Genomic DNA, 23,650 nt, shown 5'->3' with positions numbered 1-23,650 from the left:
AATTTTTAATGATGTGGATTTTAAAGTATATTTTAATATATTTCTATATTGTTTATTTTATCGATGTTTTTATATTTTAATGTGAAACTGGGTGAGTGGGAAACACTGACTTAGTTACAGCGATTAGGTTTGCTTTAGTGTTTGCTTCCAGCTCACCCAGTTGGATGGTTTTTTTTTTGTACTGTCGTTGTTCTGGAAATAAAAGAAAAATAAGAATAAGAGAGAAAGATTGATCTGGCGTCGACATCCTGAGGCATTTGTGGACCGACAGAATAGCTGATGATGAAGCCTCTGAAGGTTATCAACGAAATTAACTTACCACACATCCTGGTCATGATCAGTGAACAAAAATAATCTTATTAAAATATAGAAATAAATAATAAAATTAATTAATCCGAATTAATTCCGAAATATTAAAATGAAAATCCAAATGGAAGAATTGAATAAGGTAAAGATGCTGCGGCGTTTTTTATAGGAAATATTTCTTGTTATTAATTGTACACAAGCCAGATGTGTACAACAGGACATTGGACCAACTATAGCTTTATATAAGAGAATATCGTATGTATTATACAGTCTATAAGACATTGTTGATGAGAGATTATGAGGAAGAAAAATTTAGAATTCATTTAATAATTTTGAGCGCTTTATCAAAATACAGATTAAATTTTCAGAAAGAAACGATTGAGATCATATTAACTGCCAAGAACTTGGGCCTTGTCTATACATGTATTCATACTGGATCCTGATTTTTGTGCATGATTACGCTGATCATTGTCACCACTTAACGCATGACTTTACGATCGCCCACACAAAATTTATTAATATGCATGACTTAAAGTTGTATAGGATAAATTAGTATGTATAAACAATTTTAAGGTTTGTCAATAGTAGCGTTATCATCAGATTATCAAACTGTGTGTCAAACGGACAGTCCACAAATGTCGTTGCTTTGAGCACCAAGTATTTAAAATTCATTCAGTAACAGGTTGGAACAAGGTAAGCATTCATACATTTTTTCAAAAATATTATATAGGTAAGGACAATAAAAACGAAAGACTTTATTAATTGACTGATTGTCCAATTACATTGACTTATTTTCTATTAACAGTCTTAGCTCTAGACTACATAATATCATTATGTTGTCGGCCTAGCCACAGTCATACACATCAGCGCTGGTTTGCGACACTCCAAATCGTTTTCGGATAAGGATTGAAAATGGAGGTCCAGTGTTACACATTTGGCTCGTGTGCACTTTATACATAAAGGTCCTATAGCTATAGCTAAGTACGAAGGAAACCTAATTTGAATATTATTTACTATGATTTCAAAACTGCGACCTATATCGTTTCACTTAGTTGTATGAGAGGAAGTGTCTGGATAGATCTGTACGTATATCCCATAGGTCCCCGTAATCTAATCTTCGAGCATGCTGTTTTCTACCTATATGTTTATATTGTGTTTGCGGTGCTACGCAGCTAATTTGAATATATATAAATCATAAACGATGTCAACTCTAAACCGTCTTGCGGTAATGTTATAATGATATGTACATTTTAAGCGTTAAAGAAGAGGAATCGTCGAGTGTGTAAAAAAGCTGCCCTAACCCGGAACCTTCTATTGTCTATGCAGACGCCTTATCAACTGTGTCATTGGGGATTCATATATATATATATATATATATATATATATATAATTAAAGAAAGGTAAATACTGTGTTCGAATAAAGGACATGATGGTGCATCGTGTAGCATAGCTCTAAACGAATGTTGGCCTGTAAATAAATACATTGTGTAATAAAAAATCATCGGACGGGATTCGAACCTCTCGCTGCCAAAGTGAGCGTCATAACCATTAGACCACATAAGCTTCATGGTTGAACAGATTCAAATAACTGTCAGCTACATTACACAATGATGGTGCACCTCGATAGGGCGTTTAAGTACGACTGGAATAAATACTAACATATAATAATAATCAAGATAGCCGTTTTAACACTGTTAAATTATATATATCTTGATTATTGTTATTATTATTATTATTATTATATCTATATATATACATATTGAAGAGTGGGTTTGCATGTATGCTCCAAGTAAAATAAAATGCAAAAGCAATGAAAAAACGGTGTACAATCATTGAAAGTTGACTTGCGGAACACAAATTTATTAAGCTATAACCAAAATCAAACGGATATTTCGATAGCTCCTGCTATCTTCATCAACGTTAAAGTGAGAAAACTTGGGAGATCTTACATATACATAAAGAATAATAAACCAATCAGAATCAAGTTATCAATACAATTAGTTGATTGAACCTCAAAATATAAGTTCAGTGACAAGTTAATGGGCAAATTAATTACTGTACAATTAAGCAATGATAAGATGTCGGCAAAATGATTATGTAAGTGATAGTTTATTGGCGGTGCCATTGAACCAGCTTAATGCTAAGACTTATTTAACTACAGTAAACAATAACAGGAAATAAAACATAGTAAAATTAATAGGGTCCTATATAATTAAAACAATTGTGGAATAGAAAATAAATAGCAGGGTCATTCCGTGCCAACTCAACAAATTTTCAGAAAATCATGGCTGGGTACCGTCTCAGATTTTCTTGAAACTCGGACACAATGTGCACCAACTTGTCTGACGAACAAACCCAAAATTTGACTTGCCAATTCCAAGTCGTCTAGAAGTTACGGCCATTTGAAATTGTTGGGTCATACCCCTTTCTAGCTCTCAGCTATGACATAGTTGCACTTTCAATTAGCCATATCCTCAAAGAGAACAAAGACAATTAACTGAAAATTGATATCTAGACCAACCCTTGGCTGTAGAACAGGAACATGACATGACTTTTGGTATACCGGACCCCGTTACTAAAATATTGGTTCGCAAAGACCCCGACTTATTTGGTTGCGTAGCCTTTCTTCCATTTTTAGATCCCACCAAAATACCCAAATCAGTTACTAAATGGGTCCCATGCAACAAATTATCAACATATAGCTGGAAACGTTTCACCACGAAAAATTCAGGATTTTTAACTTATCATTTTAGGGGGCAATCGCAGGTCAAAAGGTCATTCGGGACAAAAAATGCACAAAAATGCCTCGTCCCCATGGTGACCCCTGACCCTGTGGGCAAGCACGCCTGTTGCTAAAACTTGCACCACTAACCAACTTAGACATGATGATCAGATGTCCCAAACATCAGCTTGGCGTCTCCATCCCTTCACCTTTAAAAAGCGACCCGAAAAGGGGTACATTTTTTCAATTTGTGACAGCATCAGTGCGCAAATGTGACAAAATCAACTTTTGAACATCGACAATATCAAAAACAATCTGCCCAGACCCTTGAAACCCACAATTCCAAAACAACTTCATGTGCCCATTTCGGGCATGCAGTTCGTTTAGGCGTTTTGTGTTTCATTAGTAAGATATGTCCCCCCAAAAATGGCCCAAGTGCAAGAATTGCGCAATAAAATTGTATTACTGTCGATTTCAAATGAGCATAATATTATCCGTGCACCGTCCAGTGCTGTGAAACCCTTCATTCTAGGACAACTCCTTGTGTTGATTTCAGTATATGCAGTCCGTTAAAGGGATAAATTGTTTAATTAGTAAGAAAATTTTCTGAAAATTTGTTGAGTTGGCACGGAATGACCCTGCTATTTATTTTCTATTCCACAATTGTTTTAATTATATAGGACCTTATTAATCTTACTATGTTTTATTTCCTGTTATTGTTTACTGTATTTAAATAAGTCTTAGCATTAAGCTGGTTCAATGGCACCGCCAATAAACTATCGCTTACATAATCATTTTGCCGACATCTTATAATGGTTTAATTGTACAGTAATTAATTCGCCCATTAACTTGTCACTGAACTTATATTTTGTGGACCAATCAACTAATTGTATTGATAACTTGATTCTGATTGGTTTATTATACTTTATGTATATGTAAGATCTCCCAAGTTTTCTCACTTTAACGTTGATGAAGATAGCAGGAGCTATCGAAATATCCGTTTGATTTTGTTATAGCTTAATAAATTTGTGTTCCGCAAGTCAACTTTCATTCAGGGCTTCCTAAACTGTCGCGACTCAAATTCAGGCCAGTAAGTTGCGAAAAAGTACCAAATAAAATTAGGTTATTGTTACTAAGTTCTATGAAAAAAAGAATTAAGATCGTTAATAAATAAAAGCTACTTGATAAGTGATGTTAAGATGTGTATAAGAGACAGGTGTGTGTGTGTGTGTGTGTGTGTATTGGTCTATAATTAAATTAGAATAGAGTGGCGATTTAATCTTCTATATTTCACTACAAAATAAAATTTTTAGGTCTATCAAAAAGCCCGGAATTATATCGTCGAATATGAGAAAATTTTTAATAAGCCTGGTATTACTGCTCACGATCGTCGCTACGTATTCCCAGGATATACGCACTACAATCGTAGATGAATACGGAGACTCGTTTAAAGGACGAATTAACTTAGACATCGAACAGAGGATACGGTCTAGCTGGAAAATGTACGTCTTGTTCGATGATCCTGTTTTTAACTTACAGGTATTTATACTTGCTGTATTGTATATAGAATATTAAAATGACTCACGAATCCATTTTTATCAAGGCCGAATGCAATAGAAAAGGCTTTTCTCCTTTCTTTTCTTCTCTCTTTATTTTCGCCGACAGCCAATTTGCCGAAATTGTTAGTGAACATGTTAATGGATGGATGTGTCACATTTAGATGTTGTATTTTTATTCGGTTATTTAATGTCCAAAAGCTTTCTAGTACAGAATAATGTGCACAGCCAACAGATCAAATGTTAAAGTATGTTTTGAGCTTAGAATTTGAAACTTCCATAATTTGATAGAGCTAAAAGGTCATGATAAGAAGAATTAGAAAGCCACTGTTCAAATCATCGTGAAAGAATTATTCTGTTCTGGTAGAGTATGACTATTATTTATAATAGGCCTAATGGAAGGGCCGTACTGATCCGCGGCGGATGCAGAGGTTGCAACGGTGCGATCGCACCCACCCCCCACTCCTAAATTGTTTTAAGAAACATTTTTCTATTGTACTGTTGATATGAACATAGTACCTGTACAATTTTTATGGTATGAAAGTGCAATTTCCGGGCACCTAGAGGTCCATATTCTCAAAATGTTCGCACCTCAGCCCCATCCATGGTGGGCCTGAGTTCGTGACTCTCACGCACCCACTACCGTAAAATCCAGCATCCGCCCCAGCTGACACAGTTCTACTGTTAAAGGAATGTTTAACTATTACTTGTACGTACGTTAATATTTATGTAATCCCATGGTGACAAATATAGTAATAATAAAGCATGAATGGTTGGTTGATATATTTAGTACAAGTAGCCTATGAATGAGTGATATAATAGTGCGTGTTTTGAGCTACAAACACAAAACTGTGATAAACAGAAGTGATGTTAATGCAATGATGATTATTTATATTATCTTAGCCTAGAAATTGAGGCAGTGACAAGTGGAAAATTTGTGGTTAAATTATAAATACACTCCGGATATTTTTCTTGAATGTTTTGTATTTGAAGCAATGAAACATGACAATTTTTTTTATAGGAAATTTTGTTTTTTAATTATATGCATGCAAATCTTATTTCCAAAGCAATGTCTTCTCAGAAATGAATCGGGAAATGTTTTGATAATTATTTGTATTGTGATCTATTGTATCTCTTGTAATTATATGTTTGGACTCTCTGAAGCTATCTGACAGGACAGCTTTCGACGGACAGCGGTCTCACTGACAGTGTCCATTTTAATTGAAATATGCTCGTCAACAGCTAAATCTACATGTTATATCTTCTCTGAACAAATTCAACAATAAAATGTAATTCCTCCGACACACTAAATTCACCTACCTAAGAAGTGTTGGCCAAGACGTTTAATTAGTGTGACATGAATGCTTGTGAAGGGTATCGGTGGTATAATATAAATGCACATACACCGATTTGATGTCAGTTCACATTTCAGGGCTTCCTAAACTGTCGCGACTCAAATTCAGGCCAGTAAGTTGCGAAAAAGTACCAAATAAAATTAGGTTATTGTTACTAAGTTCTATGAAAAAAAGAATTAAGATCGTTAATAAATAAAAGCTACTTGATAAGTGATGTTATAGACTGTTACTATTATTGTTCGTCAAATAAATTTGAGAAACCCCGTGTTAAACCAGAAGAAGAAGAAGGAAGAGAAGAGGATGAAGAAGAAGGGGAAGAGGAATGAGGAGAAGGAGAAGGAGAAGAATAACTATTTGATGAATTTAATTGTGTTTGCTTATAGGCATACTTTCTTTATTTAGCTTTAATGATCAATCACTATTAAAAAAAAGTCTTCATCAAAATATTCAAAATCCTACTCTGTCCTCTATTAAGAAATGCTTTTGTCCAGTATCCTATTGCGTATGCCACATGACTAAAGCTCATCCTGCTATATCTCAGAGCCACGATGGGACAAGTGATACTATCTGCTTTGGCACTCCTTCGTAGTATTGAGCACGATGAAGCAGACAACATTGCCAACTTTGATCATGTTATTAAAATATTTGCAGATGTTAAAGCACGCAAAATTTAGTTGTGAGGTTTAAACAATGTTATAAATTCAGCAACTTACAAGACAATAAGATTAATAAGCTCTATGCGATAAGTACAACAGCCTCACAAATTAGGATAATGTTAAAGTTGTATACAAATTTCCGAACATCGTAATGCAGTTTCAATAATAAGAAACAGGGAAGGTGCGATCAGGGGGTGGGAAGGCCCCCTTCGGGGATAGCTAGCTCCCCTCCCCTCAATTATAATTATAATTAGAGGGAAGGGGGAGCAATTTTCTACACTTGCCCCCGGGTGCCAAGACCTCTAGCTACGCCACTGTTTTTGTCAGTATACATGTCGCTTTATTTTTGTTTTATTTTACATAATAAATGCTTTTTAACTACAAACTCCTAGACAATTCATTGCCTAAATCAGAACATAGCCCCCCCCCCCCCGCAAAGAATAACGTTTCAGACAGTATTTATGTGACGTATACCGGTATATATTTTTTCGTGCACCGTCCATATTTTAATATGACTTATTGTATAGTTATTGTATATTACAAAATTGTAAAATTTTTATACATAATTATTATTTATTAATGAATAGGCCTATTTATTTTCTTAATTGCATGATCACCTGTTTTTATATACATTTCCTTATTATTTTTTAATTTTTCATTTTCATCTAATACATATATAAACAGATAATGAATTTGGTTGTTATTTTTTATTCAATTTGTATATAGGTAACTTAATTTATTTCTCATTTATTGAATTGTATATACCCATTAATTTACCTATTTGTACCGTGTATTCAAATTTTAATTCAATCTGAGCTACTATTTTTTGGATTAGCTATGTGAATGAAAAAAAGATACTGACCAATATTGTAATGTGTCCGCCACTTGTATATTTCAACTAAAATGTATATTTGTAGTAGGCCTACGTTGTTTTCTGGTGCATTTCAAACATTTGAATATTATTACTTTTAAGTATATTTTACATTTAAATATTTATCTTAATTAATTATTTATTAATCCTTCCTTATTTGCAGTCTCAAAGTCTCACCTTTTATAATAATAATAATAATAATAATAATAATAATAATAATAATAAGAATAATAATAATAATAATAATAATAATAATATCTGGAATTTATAAGGCGCCAATTCCAAAAAATATCAAAGGCGCACTATGCAAGTGTGATACCCTCGGAAAACAAAGTGGTCTTTAATTTGCGATTTAAAGTTGCAGAGATTAGAAGAAGTAGTTATATTAATAGGGAGCTGGTTCCAAAGAAAAGCATAAGCAAAGGAGAATGAGCATTGACCATAGGTTTTGGTATAATAATAATAATAATAATAATAATAATAATAATAATAATAATAATAATAATAGTAATAGTAATAGTAATAGTAATAGTAATAGTAATAGTAATAGTAATAATAATAATAATAATAATAATAATAATAATAATAATAATAATAATAATAATAATAATAATATCTGGAATTTATAAGGCGCCAATTCCAAAAAATATCAAAGGCGCACTATGCAAGTGTGATACCCTCGGAAAACAAAGTGGTCTTAATTTGCGATTTAAAGTTGCAGAGATTAGAAGAAGTAGTTATATTAATAGGGAGCTGGTTCCAAAGAAAAGCATAAGCAAAGGAGAATGAGCATTGACCATAGGTTTTGGTAGAATATTTGAGAAGAGAGAGGAGATTTCGAGAAGATGAACGGAGACGGCGAGATGGAGTAGGCCTATACTTATCTTGCATACTGTTTCCCTTTTATCTCAATTTGTACCGATTTTTAAAAAATGCCCTTTATATTGCTTTAGTTATTACAGTCTTTTAAGATTTTCTATAGTACTAATCTAATAAAAATATAGATGAACATGTGTTTATTATAGGCCTGTATTTAATATTTTTAGCATAATATTGTATTGCGTGATTAATATAATGAAAATGTGTCGGCATGTTTGGATCGCTATAAATAACACTTTCCATGATGACTACCCATTCCTCAACAAAACAAAACATCTGTCGAAAAAACATCAATCACATCACAAAAAAATTGTCGGCGAAATTTCTGTCCGCGAATTGGCTGTCGGCGAATCGTCCAGTCGGCGAATTCGATTTCGGCGAATTCCGGTGCCGGTGAATGTTCTTTCGGTCAACTGTCTGTCGGCCAAACGTCCGTCGCCAAACTGGCATTCGGCGAAATGTCCTAGTACAGATCGATCAAATCCCATTTCCCTGTATTATTAAAGTTTACAATGTACGATGATAATATCAGAAGGTCACCAGTCACCACTCTGTACACCCATAAGAAAAACATATATACACATGGTTGAAAATATTAATAGTCCATTTCCTTTTGAAATCTCCGATAACGTTCATTAGCATAGAATAACATTTATATGCTTGCATTTTTGGATGAATAGATTTGGCGCGCAGCAGTAATCCGTATTTGTAAAGATAACCGAGTGTACGAGATGGCTAACATGTTGTGGAATGGAAACCTCGACGCTGGAAGCGTACTTGAAATGAGTTTCCTAGCTAGAACAGTAACTGGTGCTGGTGTTTTAGGGACCGTCGTTTTTAATGAACATGAAGACTACTGCACTGCACCAATCCCCACTCAACCAGAAGCTCAAGTAGGCACCACAGAGGTTCAATTAGAAACGACTGAAGGTCAAGTGCTTACCACAGTTGCTCAAGTAGATACCACAGTAGATCCCACTGAAGCCCTTGTGAACCCTACAGAGGCTGGAGAGGGAACGGTAACTGTTTGCTCAACTTGTATGTCAGACGTCGTCATAACCAGTAGATGGAGCGGAAATTTCCAAGCGACTATTACAGTGACACTTACAAATACAGTGACTGCATGGAATATGAATATTTATTTCTCGGAACCAGTGGATAGCATAGATGTAAGTTGTGGTAATGTTGTTTTGTTACCGTATTGTTTATAGTATTGTTGAGAAATAATAGTTTAAAGACCACTGAACAACTTACCATAATAAGAATAGAAAAATTTAACATCACAGACAGGCCTGTTAATATTATTAAATAGTTGTGCTCTGGATTCAACTTTAACCCACTTCTTGCCTCTTAGGTATACCAAGCAATCGAGTCATCGATTTCGAACGAAAATATGGTTTACAGTATAAGTAACGAAAATTACAACGGTGATCAATCTGCTGGAGCCATGTTAACATTGGAATTCCAAGCATCATATTCTGGGTCAGAGCCTTCAACAATACGAATCGAAGATATGACGAACCAGCCGGATTGCTGCACAGAGGTCGTAGTGACGCTACCGATTCCAACGGCTGCACCAGGAGAAGGTTGTGCAACTTGTTGTTCAACAACTGCAGTGACGTCAGAATGGCAAGGCAACTTCGTTGGCGAGTTCAGAGTGCCAATAACACGACGAGTCAGTAATGGATGGACGGCAGAAATGCACTTTTCTTCAGCTGTTAATAGTCTAACTGTAAGTGATAAATAATATCATTTGTTATCCTTCGTAGGCTTTAAGTAAAAAATATTGGAATGATGGCTCACACTTCTTGTTAATAAATGGCGCTATGATCTAAGGGTATTCCAAATATACAAACGTAGATGCTACTAAATCTAGTTGCGATTCTTGCAACCCAAGCTCTCTAATACAATGAATCTGTTAATTAATATTTCATAACTTTTTTCTATTTAGATGCACGACGCAGACGTCATTGGACCGTTGAATGGCAATACCGTGTATCAGATTCGTAATAGGCAACATAATGCAGATTATTCTCCTGGAGATGAAAATACCCAAAGCTTTCAAGCAACAATTTCAGGAAATACGCCAACATTTTACGTGTATATGGTTGGACAGCCGCAGTGCTGTGGTGGAGGCTGTGAAACAACCGAAGTAGATCCGACTGATCCACCACAAGTAGATCCCACCGAAGCTCCAGTAGATCCCGCGGAAACGCACGTATATCCCACAGAAACTCCAGAAGATTCTACGAAAGCTAAAGTAGATCCAACAGAGGCTCAAGTAGATCCGACTGAAGCTCAAATGCTAACCACAGAAGCACAAGTTGGCACCACAGAGGCTGAAGTAGAACCAACTGAAGCTGAAGTGCTTACTTCAGAAGCTCAAGTAGGCACCACAGATTCTCAGGTAGATGCGACTGAATCTCAAGTGCTTACCACAGACGCACAAGTTGCCACCACAGAGGCTCAAGCAGATCCGACTGAAGCTCAAGTGCTTACCACAGAAGCTCAAGTAGGCACCACAGAGACTCAAGTAGATCCGACTGAAGCTATATTGCTTACTACAGAATCACAAGTTGGCACCACAGAGGCTCAAGTAGATCCGACTGAAGCTAAAGTGCTTACTTCAGAAGCTCAAGTAGGCACCACAGAACCACAAGTAGGCACCACAGAGGCTGAGGTAGAACCAACTGAAGCTGAAGTGCTTACTTCAGAAGCTCAAGTAGGCACCACAGATTCTCAGGTAGATGCGACTGAAGCTCAAGTGCTTACCACAGACGCACAAGTTGCTACCACCGAGGCTCAAGCAGATCCGACTGAAGCTCAAGTGCTTACCACAGAAGCTCAAGTAGGCACCACAAAGACTCAAGTAGATCCGACTGAAGCTACATTGCTTACCACAGAATCACAAGTTGGCACCACAGAGGCTCAAGTAGATCCGACTGAAGCTAAAGTGCTTACTTCAGAAGCTCAAGTAGGCACCACAGAGGCTCAAGTAGATACGACTGAAGCTAAAGTGCTTACCACAGTTGCTCAAATAGATACCACAGAGGCTCAAGTAGATCCTACTGACGGTCAGGTAGAGCTAACTGAAGCTAAAATGCTTACTACAGTTGCTCAAGTAGATACCACAGTAGATCTCACCGAAGCCCCTGTGAACCCTACAGAGGCTGGAGAGGGAACGGTAACTGTTTGCTCAACTTGTATGGCAGACGTCATCATAACCAATAGATGGAGCGGAAATTTCCAGGCGACTATTACGGTGACACTTACAAATACAGTGACTGCATGGAATATGAATATTTATTTCTCGGAACCAGTGGATAGCATAGACGTAAGTTGTTATAATGATGTTGTGCTACCGTATTGTTTTGTAGTATTTTTTTAGAAATAAGACAGTTTAAAAACCACTGAGCAATTTACAGATTAAGAATGGAACAAGATTTAACATTACAGACAGGCTTTTTAATATTTAAAAAATAAGTTGGACTCAGGCTTCAACTTTCACAATTCTTGCCTCTTATAGGTATACCAAGCAATCGAATCATCGATTTCAAACGACAATATGGTTTACAGTATAAGTAACGAAAATTATAACGGTGGTCAATCTGCTGGAGCCATGTTAACATTGGAATTCCAAGCATCATATTCTGGGTCAGAGCCTTCAACAATACGAATCGAAGATATGACGAACCAGCCGGATTGCTGCACAGAGGTCGTAGTGACTCTACCGATACCAACGGCTGCACCAGGAGAAGGTTGTGCAACTTGTTGTTCAACAACTGCAGTGACGTCAGAATGGCAAGGCAACTTCGTTGGAGAGTTCAGAGTGCCAATAACACGACGAGTCAGTAACGGATGGACGGCAGAAATTTACTTTTCTTCAGCTGTTAATAGTCTAACGGCAAGTGATAAATAATCCCTCATTTGTGTATCCTTTCGTAGGCTAGCAAGCAAAACAATATTAGAATGATGGCCGCCCCTCCCCCCTGGGGTGGATGCAGGATTTGGCAGTAGGGGGTGCGTGCAAACATTTAAGGAAATAGTACCTTTAGAGGCCGGAAATGACACTTTTATATAGTAAAATTCATCATAATATCACCATTATATAGTCAAAAGTATCAGCAGTTTTCGGCAACCACAGAGATCTAATTAGTATGTGTAATGTACACATAAAACTTAAAAACATTCTCTTTGATGTAAGTACTTTACCTACTTCAAACCCGTGAGGCCACAACCACCTCAGCCCCACCACCATGGCTGGGGCCGAGGTGAGAAAGTTTGAGAAAATAGTACCTTGACGGCCGGAAATGACACTTTTATACAGAAAAATTCACCATTATCACACTATCATTATTTAGTCTAGATGAAGCGCCAGTAAATTTCTCATATCTTTACTCAGGGATTTTCGGCAGCAACAGAGATCTAATTAATACAAGTGATGTACCATAAAAAGTGAAAGTAAAGAAGCATTTTCTTTGATGTATTTAATATACTCGACTCGATATTCTCGTGATCTTTTATCAGTTATTTTCGGCAACCATAGAGATCTAATAAGTATGTGTGATGGACGTTACCATAGATAGTAAAACTTAAAATCATTGTCTTTGATGTATTTACTTTACAGTACTTACTTCAAAACTGTGAGCCCACACGTCCTCAGCTCCACCACAGTTGGGGCTGAGGTGGTAAAATTTGGGGAAATGGTACCTCTAGATTGGCGAAAATTACACTCTTATATAGTAAAATTCATCATCATCGATCTAATTAATCGCTGTGATGTACCATAGAAAATACTACTTCATGTGCAGAAACCCAATCTTATCTTTTTACGCTTTTTCTTATATTTCTCAAATTATAATAAAGGCACGCGCACCCGAGTAGGGTATTATAGGTAATTCAGATTTTTGTGGGCAGAGATACAGGTATCTTGCTTTAAGATAAGATGTACTCTGGCTGCACCTTTTCGTTAAAATCTGGGTCATTTATGCATTTATGTCAACAATTTTCAGGCATATCTTCTTTACTCACCCTTTCCCCTTAAAAAAATATGTGAGGGGATGTTTACAGGGGTGGTGCCAGCGGGGTGGGGGAGACCTCTCTTGTTAATAAGTGGCGCAATGATCTAAAGTATTCCAAATATACAAACGTAGCTGCTACTAAATCTAGTCGAGGGACTTGCAACCCAAGCTCTCTACTAATTTACTTTTTTTTCAATAACTATTTAGATGTATGACACAGACGTCATTGGAACGTTGAATGGAAATACCGTGTATCAGATTCGTAATAGGCAACATAATGCAGATTATTCTCCCGGAGATGAAAATTTCCAAGGTTTTCAAGCAACAATTTCAGGAAATACGCCAACATTTTACGTGTATATGGTTGGACAGCCACAGTGCTGTGGCGGCGGCTGTGACCCATCTGAAGTAGATACAACGGATCCACCACAGCAGCCGATGACTTACGCACCACAACCACAGGTAACTGACACACCACAACCACAGGTAACTGACGCACCGCAACCACAGTTAACTGACGCACCACAACCACAGGTTTCTGACTCACCTCAGCCACAGATAACTGATGCACCACAACCAGAGGTTACTGATACTCAGCAACCACAAGTGACAGATGCATCACACCCACAGTCTATAGATTCAGAAGCAACCGACGGTCCAATACCAACATTACCTGCAAATGGTGAATAATTTTGAAATATATCGAGCTGAGCAGTTGGACGAGAGGGAATCTTCCTGCTGCTTATGCTGTACATTCCGGTTCAGACCCGGCCAGCGTTGAGTTTTAATCGGAGTATAATCGCTAATCGATTACCCTCATATTGAGAGTTAGGTGGGCTAAGGAGAGAGACGTATATAGGGGTGTGCGGCCTCCCCACCCCAAGTCGCCCCAAAAAAAATCACGCTCAAGTAGTTAAAAATCAAATAAAATCACCTTATTTTGAGAGCTGCTTCCTCATCACCTAATCTTCGAGCCCTCACTTCACTTTCATTCCCCCAGCAATTTTTAATTTAATTAAATTAAATTTCTTAAAAGACCCCTGGAAACGCCACAGTTCTATTCGTATGATGTATCCGTTACATGTGTAGCGTCGCTGCATAATTTCCATTTTGAATGAGGACAGATAAAAATTGTTTATTATCATTATCACCATCGGCGCCGTCGTCGGCGTCCACCAACGACACAGTGTGTGCCCGGCTTTGGATTCAATAACGCAAATTCGAGCAACTTACCACATCTAATAACTGTTATGATAAAGGATAAATTATTACACTAGAAGACATTACAAAATCACAACCCAAACGGTGTCAAAATTATCATAAATACATTTAATATGATACGTACGTTTAACGATGGCCCAACATATTATGAGCAATCACAAGCACAATATCATTATAGTCGTAAGTGCATATCAACTTTCAATTCCATACAACTCTAACTGTAAACATTGCATACAGTACAACCATCATAACTCTTTGAGCACAATCTCATCTAGTGTCAACTCTATAACACAACCCTAAATATAAACATTACATTGGAAACCATAGGTACAATCATCATATCCATAATCATATTTATCAGCATGTGTGTCACATCCCTATGCGGCTAGCTATGAGTACCAACGTAGGCAATATCTCCCACTCCTATAGGTTCTAAGTTGCGGGAATTGCGTGAACCCAATTCCCGTAAGCATGCCACACACGTCCTCGGAGAGAGCGAGTCGCCGTCGAACCAATTGCATCAAACAATTTTTAATCAGTTTCCAATCCCCACCTCGAGAGCTACGAGATCTAGAAAAAAAACAAAACGAACCCACGAATATAACCAGAAACATCACAATTACTTTCCAATGAAGCACATTCAGATACAATAGGAATAACTTACATGTAGCAACTTTATACTGCACTTTCCGTCACAGGCTAAAGCCAGGTACATTAAGTTCCCCCCGTCTTTGGCGTATAAAATAATAATAATAATAATAATAATAATAATAATAATAATAATAATAATAATAATAATAATAATATAAAAATAATAATAATAATAAATTAATTGTGTAACAATAATCCATCATATTAACAAAACCGATGATAACAATGACCATAAGTGTAAGAAACCAGACATTCCCAACAATAACATTGCGTGAGTTGGCCAATGCTTCTAAATTTGCACTTGTGCATCAAATGGGCAAGCGGTAAGCAGGCGCGTCGCAACTTACAGTCATAATATCGGCGCTTGTTCGAATGGCAAGCTCTGCCTATTGTTTTGGAGATGGAACAAGTCTTCTTGGATAAGGACTTTAAACCGTGTGCCCAGTGTACACAATTGGCTCATGTGCACTTTAAAGAACCCAGTACATCTTTCAACAGGAGTAGACGTTACCCCAGTGTACTGGTTCATATAGCCCCTGTTGTCTTGTGAACTGATTGCCACTTTGAAAACTATTTAAGTTCACTGTTTGGCATATCCTTGACCATATTGCCCAAAGCTGAATAAATAGTAAGTAATTAAACAAAATCATCAATAACACCACGTCTTGCGACACCACCACGCTTGGGCGAAAAAATGGAATGACCGCCACGCTTAGGAAAAATAAGCAAAGGTTGTACCACGCATAAAATGTTTGCGCCACGTTCAAAAAATATGTATTAAGTTTATTTTTTTCAAAAAGTTACAACAATAAATACCAAAGTGTCGAACTGCAATGTTTTCATGGGGACAGTGGCGTATCTACCCCCCGCCCCCAAATCAAGATTGTTCATCAGGTACTGTCTCTTATACACATCTCCACTGCTATGGGGAACAGGAATGGGGAACAGTACTTGTTCAATCGCATCATCATGAGGCACCGCCTTCAATGCAAGCTCAACTGCAGGATCCCTTTGTACTTCACCTGTCCGTGCAAGTAGGCACCTGTGAACTCAGGGAAGGCACCGTTCAATACCGTACATGCGTGGCGATTGCAATATTCAGTGAAGTGTCCGTTTTTTATGAACGGTGATTGATAAAACAACATTTATTAATTGAATTTACATGAATTTCTTAAGAAACAATTTTTTTTGTACTTATATTTCGGGGACTTACCGTACATACGTGATGGGCTGCAGTCGGAATACAACAGTATTTTAATTGGTTCCTATTATGTTTTTAAAATCTATATTTACACAACTAATAATCACCACTTCAAAGTATTATAATTATTATTTAACAGAACAGCAAACATACACTCGACCATGATTACAATATTATAAGCTCAATTTTATAGCTCCGGACTACACTCCACTCGACCTACTGGAGATTGAACCAAAATGGAAGGCTCTTTTCCCGGAAAGGGGGGGGGGGTCGCGAGGGTGTTCAAATCTTTATTCACTTTCAACACGTAGTGTACACATCTCTTTGTATTTATAACAGATTCCATCTTGATCTTGATCTAGTTTTGATGAATTTTTCCTAATTGTTTCATAATTTAAGTGTGCATATATGGTTTGAATTAATAAATTTAATTAAATGTATCAGGTAAATTAAATTTAAATTGTGGGACACAGGTTAAGCCGCCTCGTGTCCGACGCCATAAGTAGTACCAAAAATGTATCCACCCTTTAAAATTTTGTGCACGACCCTTTACCGTACATTTTTTGGACATTTTCTGAAATTCCGCCACTCTTTAAAAAAATCCTGGCGAGAGGGCTGATAATATTCTGTGACATTTGCTTCTGCATGTATGATGCGCGTACAAAATATTAATATGGTTTTTGCGGTTCATCTCAATAGCAGAACGGAGAGCAATGTAATATTTTGACGAGTCGAGAGGCCGAGTGATAAGACACAGGCGCTACTAACTACATCATCAGCCCTGATTCGAGCCACTCCTCGCCCTGTGGTGTCAGAACAGAGAGTATCAATGCGATATTGAAATCGTGTTATAAATTCAAAATACGGTATGCAATGCTAATAGCTCTTTTGTTATTTTGTACAGCCCCTTACAATTATTCGGATGTACTTTATAAATCCATATTGTTTTATGAGGCGCAGAGGTCTGGTGACTTACCAGAGAACAACAGGATACCTTACAGGGGCGACAGTGCCCTTGATGACGCGGGTGACAACGGTGAGGACTTAACAGGCGGTTGGTACGATGGTAAGCGTTATGGAGTCTTAGGGTAGTAGTGGTGGTGACGGTAGTTGTATTTTATCAATATTTTCTCTTGGTTTCCAGGGCTAGAACCATGGAGTGGAGTAGAATCGCTTGGTGGTTAAAATTCTCGCCTTCAAATTCTGTCAGATTTTAAGATTCGTCATGAGAATTAGTTTATGTAGAGCATGTGTTTCTTTATCATGTACCACCTATCTAATAGTCCAGTGATTAAGTCGTTTTTAGCCATGTGCCTAAAGGAATTTTTTTTTAAACAATGTGACCATCCAATGGCTGCCAAGTAGTTGTATTTCATCCATATTTTCTCTTTGTTTTCGTAGCTGGAGACTATGTGAAATTTGGCCATCCAATGGCTGGTGCCGCCACAGTGTTGGCATGGGGGCTGATTGAATACAAATCAGGATACGAGGCAGCAGGAGAACTGCAGAATATGTATGACAGCATCAAATGGGCAACCGACTACTTTCTCAAATGCCACACGGGGACTAATGAATTCTACGGACAGGTGAGTTGTTCTGGGAGCGCAACGCGACTAGGTGCGCGCAATGAATCATTTTTTTAAGACTATCCACTCGACTAACATTGATAATCAGCAGATGATGTCACGTCGACAAGCACTCGCCACAGATAACGGAGATGTATTCTGAATAGTAGTCGACGCTGGCCAGATGAAGGCAAGTATCAATTTGAAAAACGATCCCATAATGTTTTATTTAGTTCGGTGGTTTTGTAATATAGACTAGTGGAGTCTTCTTTAATAGTAAAAAATTATTTCAGGTCGGCGATGGGGACATCGACCATGCGTACTGGGGAAGACCGGAAGAGATGACCGTATATCGTCCAGCATTCAAGGTAACGGCGCAAAACCCTGGATCAGACGTAGTTGGTGAGACGGCAGCTGCATTGGCAGCTACATCAATAGCCTTCCGGGATGTTGGTATGTATCCTGCTTTGTTTCTAATTTATGATTTTCAATTATTTCGATTCATAGTGAAATAAAATATAATCCCGACAAGTAGACCTTAATAAATACATTTGACAATACATAACACCACCGTTAAAAATATAATTTAGATTTCAAGATTGTTCATCAGGTAATTAGGTCCGAGTATTCTGAGAATTTTGTGATGATCAATTCTGTGTAGGATGGTGTAATAAGACTCGCTGTCAAATAGGTGTAGGCCTAAATTATCATTATTACCGTTTTATCATCGTTGATATAATTTTCATCATTATTATTACAGTTGTTGTCGTTTCCTCTGTTTAGATTCTACGTACGCAGCGACGCTGCTATCTACGGCTAGAGAGCTCTACACATTTGCAAAAACCTACACGGGCAAATACTCCGATGCGATTTCAGATGCCGCCCAGTTTTACAGGTGCGTCGACAAAGTTAGGTCTTTCAATAAGGCCAAACATTTTTTTTTTAAATGACAATCCAATCTCCGTATTATTCTATCTACGGTCACATGCATCGCCATTGCTTTTAAAATTGTTCTTCCATTCCATCAATTAACCAAAAAGGACTCAATCTTTTATTGTATTGTCACGAAATTGTACATCAGCAATCGGAGAACGCTGACAAACTCTCAGACTAACATTGGTACGCAACCACTGTATCCGTTTTCCTTACCAATATCTTTAGTGGGACAGAAACTGTCAGATATCTTATTTAAAAATCTAGGAATGAGTCAGGAAAAATATTTGCCAGCCCATCCCATCACCTTTCTTGGAAATTGGTTGCGCAAAAGCTTAAACGCAAACAGGTTAAAGTCTCCTACATAGGTATCATTCCTCCAGCTAGCTTCTAATTTTGCCGTTGTGCCAATAATAATGGTGGTGATGTTGATAATAATGATGAGGATACAGTGCTTGCAGTATTGTAGAATTCACATAGCGCACATTTCATTGTTTTCAGTTCATCCGGTTACCATGATGAACTAGGCTGGGCGGCTGCGTGGTTGTACAGGGCTACATCAGAAAACCAGTATTTGACTGATGCTGAGAACTTCTACAATTCATACGGGTTAGGCGGCAAGCCATGGGCTTTTGATTGGGACGACAAAAAGGCTGGATTACAGGTGCAAAATGTGGTCCTAAAATTGATATAAATTAGACTTTCACTGCTTTATATTTTTTAGTAGGATACTTTTATGTCAGCAGATCTGAACCCATCCAATTCTTCAACACCACTACGTTATGACAACTTATTTCCTTGGGGTTTTCTTTTCTAGCTTCTGTTGTACAATTTGACTGGTGACAGTAAATATAGCGACGATGTTGAGAAGTTTATTGGTGGTTGGGTGTCCGGGGCAGATGTTGACTACACCCCGTTAGGTCTGGCCTGGAGAATCCAATGGAGCCCCAATAGATATTCAGGTACTCGTCGTTATATTTTATTTTCAACTAATTGAGAGTGACTCAGTTGACAGAATGGAATAAATGCGAAGCTCTATAACTTGTTTTAGTTAGCCGAATTTGATGTTTTTAGTTGAAGACGTGACCAACTTCCTGCTATTTGCAGGATTAGAATCCAAAGAATTTTTGGATTCAAGTGCAGTGTGCGTACTTTATTATCTCGAAAGGAAGCCCATGATATCTTTAAATGAAGCCCACCTAGATAGGCTTTTCTACGAATCTATATTATTGTATCCGCTATGCGACTTTTTATACAAATATATATTTTTTTATTTGATGTTTAGTGGAAGGCGAATTCTTCTGTTTGCAAGATTAGAATTCCGTTGACCCTTTACTACCAAGCTCCATTCCAATGATGGGTTTACATTAATAAAACAATATATTTTCGCAGTTTAAGTAGAAATAAACGTCAAAATTGATGCTATTATGATACGTTTGCTGCATCTACCGAAAGGTCCACTGATTAATCACTCCAAGTATCGAAATATGCGTCATCGTGTCGGGATTCAATATTTCGACATTAATTATGTCATCATCAGGAATGAAAAATTATCCATATTTGCAACCTTATATGCACAAGTACCAAAGGTGTTTGACCAATCAAAACATTACCCCTAGTAGGTGACAGTTATGAATAAATTAAAGACCAAAGCATTCTTACCCTACTGATCAAAGCTACCTACAAAAACAAAGAAAGCTCAGTCCTTTGAAGCTTTCAGCCCATTGTTAAGTAATGGGTGTAGCCTACGTATAGCAAACGCTTCTTTAAATATAGACCAATTTTGCGAACTGTCAATAATGTTAGTATTAGAATATATTAAACCTAATTTATTACTTACATTACAGGCTACATTATCATTTTCAAGAATACCTTGTAAACCTAAAACATATTGGAATGCCTCACAATTTTTATATGATCATTTATAACACTATCAGATCGTGAAGAATGTTCTTGAAGTCTAGTTATTAAGCATCTGTCTGTCTTACCAAACCACTATTACAATCTGAACATTTAAAATGATAAACAACAGAGCTCCTATATTCCTTAGGGGTTTGACCTTTAGTAGATATAAAATGAGAAACATTCTTGTATCGCCATAATGTTATGAATTTTACCTCTTTAACTAAGTGTTTCTTTACTTGGTTTAAGCATCTACGTAAAATGGATTCACCTGCCTTTCCTAGATAAGGCAATCTAACCCAGATCTTAATCAAGCTATCATCAGTAGGCCTATGTATACATTTAGGTTCATTTAATTTATTGAGTATATGGTTAACAACTTTAAAGGGTACGCATTCCATGACATAAATTTTCTAATGTTACGAAGTTCTGCTTGAAGTTTATCGGGAGTACACAGTTTGTGGGCTCTTGAAACTAAACTACGAATCCACGAAATCTTATGGTTCCATGGGGCAAAGCTATCATAATGGATTTATTGACCTGTATGTGTATTTTTACGATATATACTCCAGAAAATTGTACTATATCACTATTTTCAAATGATTCAAAGGCAAAATTAATCTGTTTATGAAAAGCGTTAAAGTGACGTAGGATGTGATGAAAATCATTAGGTTTAGCTAGCACTAGTGTGTCATTTTCATCACATCCTACGTTACATTAACACTTTTGATCAGTAGGGTAAGAATGCTTTGACCTTTAGTTTATTCATAACTATGTCACCTACTAGGGGTAATGTTTTGATTGGTCAAACACTTTTGGTACTTGTGCATATAAGCTTGCAAATATGGACAATTTTTCATTCCTGATGACTCATGACATAATTATAATGTCGAAATATTGAATCCCGACACGATGGCGTACATTTCGATACTTGGAGTATGTATACTATTTTTGCTGCATCTTTTATTTCCATATTTTTTATATGTACGAAGATCTTTTTTGTGGTTTTTTTTTTTAGCCAATGTTGCATTTCTTGCTTTGGTCGCTGCTGATCTCGGCATACAGGAAACAAATTTCCGTACGTTTGCAAAGGGTCAAATCAACTACATGCTTGGTGATAGTGGGCGTAGTTACGTTGTTGGATTTGGGAATAATCCACCCGATAGACCGCACCATGGATCAAGGTATATGAAGTATTAACTTAAGAGTGTAGGCCTAATTAATTACCAATACAATTCAATATCAAAACGCAGTTGAAATATAAATGTGATAGTAGGGATAGCGTGCCATGACTAGAAAGGCGAGTTCTCAACTCATAGAGGAAAAGCAAAGCTTAGTGTCTGTTTTAAGGCCTGATTACTCTATGACGATAACGATCAACGAAACAAAGCTAAAAAGCAATTGCTCATATAGAAAATAAGAGAAGTTTTCACACTAGCACGATTCGATAACGATTCATCCGATAAATCGTGTATATATACGATAATATCTTGTATACGATAAAAATATATTTTCACAAATCAAACCAAATGACGTCATAATCATGGGAAAACGAAAAATCGTATTAGTAAAAACCATTTTATCGTTTTCTTAAGATTTTTACGTCATTTGATTTGATTTTTGATATTATTTTTGTATAGCATACACGATAAATCGTTATCAAATCGTGGTAGTTTGAAACTTTTTTTATTTTCTATAGAACAATTGCGTTTTATCGTTGATCGTTATCGTCAAAGTGCAAACAGGCCTTTAGGGGTTTTAACTTTTCCCGTATTTGGTGTTTTTATTATATGATCAATATAATTATATTTACCTGATCACCAAGATGAACTACCACCTGTGGTTAATCGGTTATGATCGTGCACTTGTATAACGCATTTAAAATTCGTCTCTATGCGCTTTCCTGGGCATCAGAAAAGAAAAACCAAATTAATGGTTGAAACGAATAAGAAAGTGGTAGAAAAGAAAAGCAATGCAAATAAAGGAAAGTGAAAAGAAAACAAACAAGAGAGTGGATATAAAGATATTCGGAATTGAATCCACTTACCGACTTTGTGTGATCTAGACTAAAATCAAATGAAGATCTATTCTGACTTGTTTTGCGAATAACAATAATGTTCTAAATATACTGCACCTAAGATTATTATTCGTATGCGCGAGCTAACACATTAATAAGATTTTTTAAGACATGCAGTTTTTAAAGATATTATGTACAACGCAATAAACAGGTATGTCTTGGTACCAATGTCATATGATGAACAAATGCATTATTGTTTGCAGCCAAATCTTAGCTATAAAAGTAATAAGCCAATCAATTTAGAAGCTTTATCGAGATAATTTGATGTTGTAACCTGCTGTACTTGTTTAATTTACGATTTCTACAAGATGCAAATATATTAATTATTCTTAGTATGATATATTATGGTTTACCAAATCCAAGAGGAATACCGTAAAACCTCGAATTGAAGCCCAGTGGGCCTAATCTCGAGATGAAGCCCATCTCGAATTGAAGCCCCCTCTTTAGTTTGCAAAATTAGCCTTCAAAAGAAGCCCATCTCGAAAAGAAGACTATGGGCTTCTTTTCAAGATAGCATAGGCTTCTTTTTGGTGTAGTACAGTACAAACACTGTACATGAATTTCAGAAAACAAAATAAATTTAAAACAAGCTTGGTTTATACAGTAGTTTAGGTGATTTAATGCCATTTAAATATACTTAATGATACACATTGATGTTACATTGGCCTTATTTATTGTTTTATAGTACAAATTCACAAAATTTACAGCATTCATTTTGAAAAGAAGCTCACCTC

The 23,650-nt window shown here is 36.7% G+C and overlaps 1 protein-coding gene across 1 annotated transcript in view; it reads left to right on the top strand.

Moving 5' to 3' along the window:
* Window positions 1–904: 904 nt before the first annotated feature.
* Window positions 905–23,650, top strand: part of LOC117119429 — a 24,262-nt gene continuing 1,516 nt past the window's right edge. Inside the window, exons 1-14 of the mRNA XM_033264250.1 lie at window positions 905–999; window positions 4,342–4,567; window positions 9,026–9,514; window positions 9,700–10,077; window positions 10,297–11,679; window positions 11,872–12,249; window positions 13,574–14,048; window positions 17,344–17,505; window positions 17,841–18,025; window positions 18,298–18,457; window positions 18,788–18,899; window positions 19,439–19,601; window positions 19,755–19,899; window positions 21,858–22,023. Coding sequence (XP_033120141.1) covers window positions 4,376–4,567; window positions 9,026–9,514; window positions 9,700–10,077; window positions 10,297–11,679; window positions 11,872–12,249; window positions 13,574–14,048; window positions 17,344–17,505; window positions 17,841–18,025; window positions 18,298–18,457; window positions 18,788–18,899; window positions 19,439–19,601; window positions 19,755–19,899; window positions 21,858–22,023 — 4,388 coding nt within the window. The 5' untranslated portion in view covers window positions 905–999; window positions 4,342–4,375. The remainder of the gene's footprint in view (window positions 1,000–4,341; window positions 4,568–9,025; window positions 9,515–9,699; window positions 10,078–10,296; window positions 11,680–11,871; window positions 12,250–13,573; window positions 14,049–17,343; window positions 17,506–17,840; window positions 18,026–18,297; window positions 18,458–18,787; window positions 18,900–19,438; window positions 19,602–19,754; window positions 19,900–21,857; window positions 22,024–23,650) is intronic.

This window comes from Anneissia japonica, unplaced genomic scaffold, assembly GCF_011630105.1.
Source record: "Anneissia japonica isolate Jap-2015-1 unplaced genomic scaffold, ASM1163010v1 scaffold11229_len202898_cov190, whole genome shotgun sequence".
Classification (NCBI taxonomy): Eukaryota; Metazoa; Echinodermata; class Crinoidea; order Comatulida; family Comatulidae; genus Anneissia; species Anneissia japonica.
Note: the sequence above shows the minus strand (reverse complement) of the source record. Positions and strands in the feature narration are given on the sequence as shown.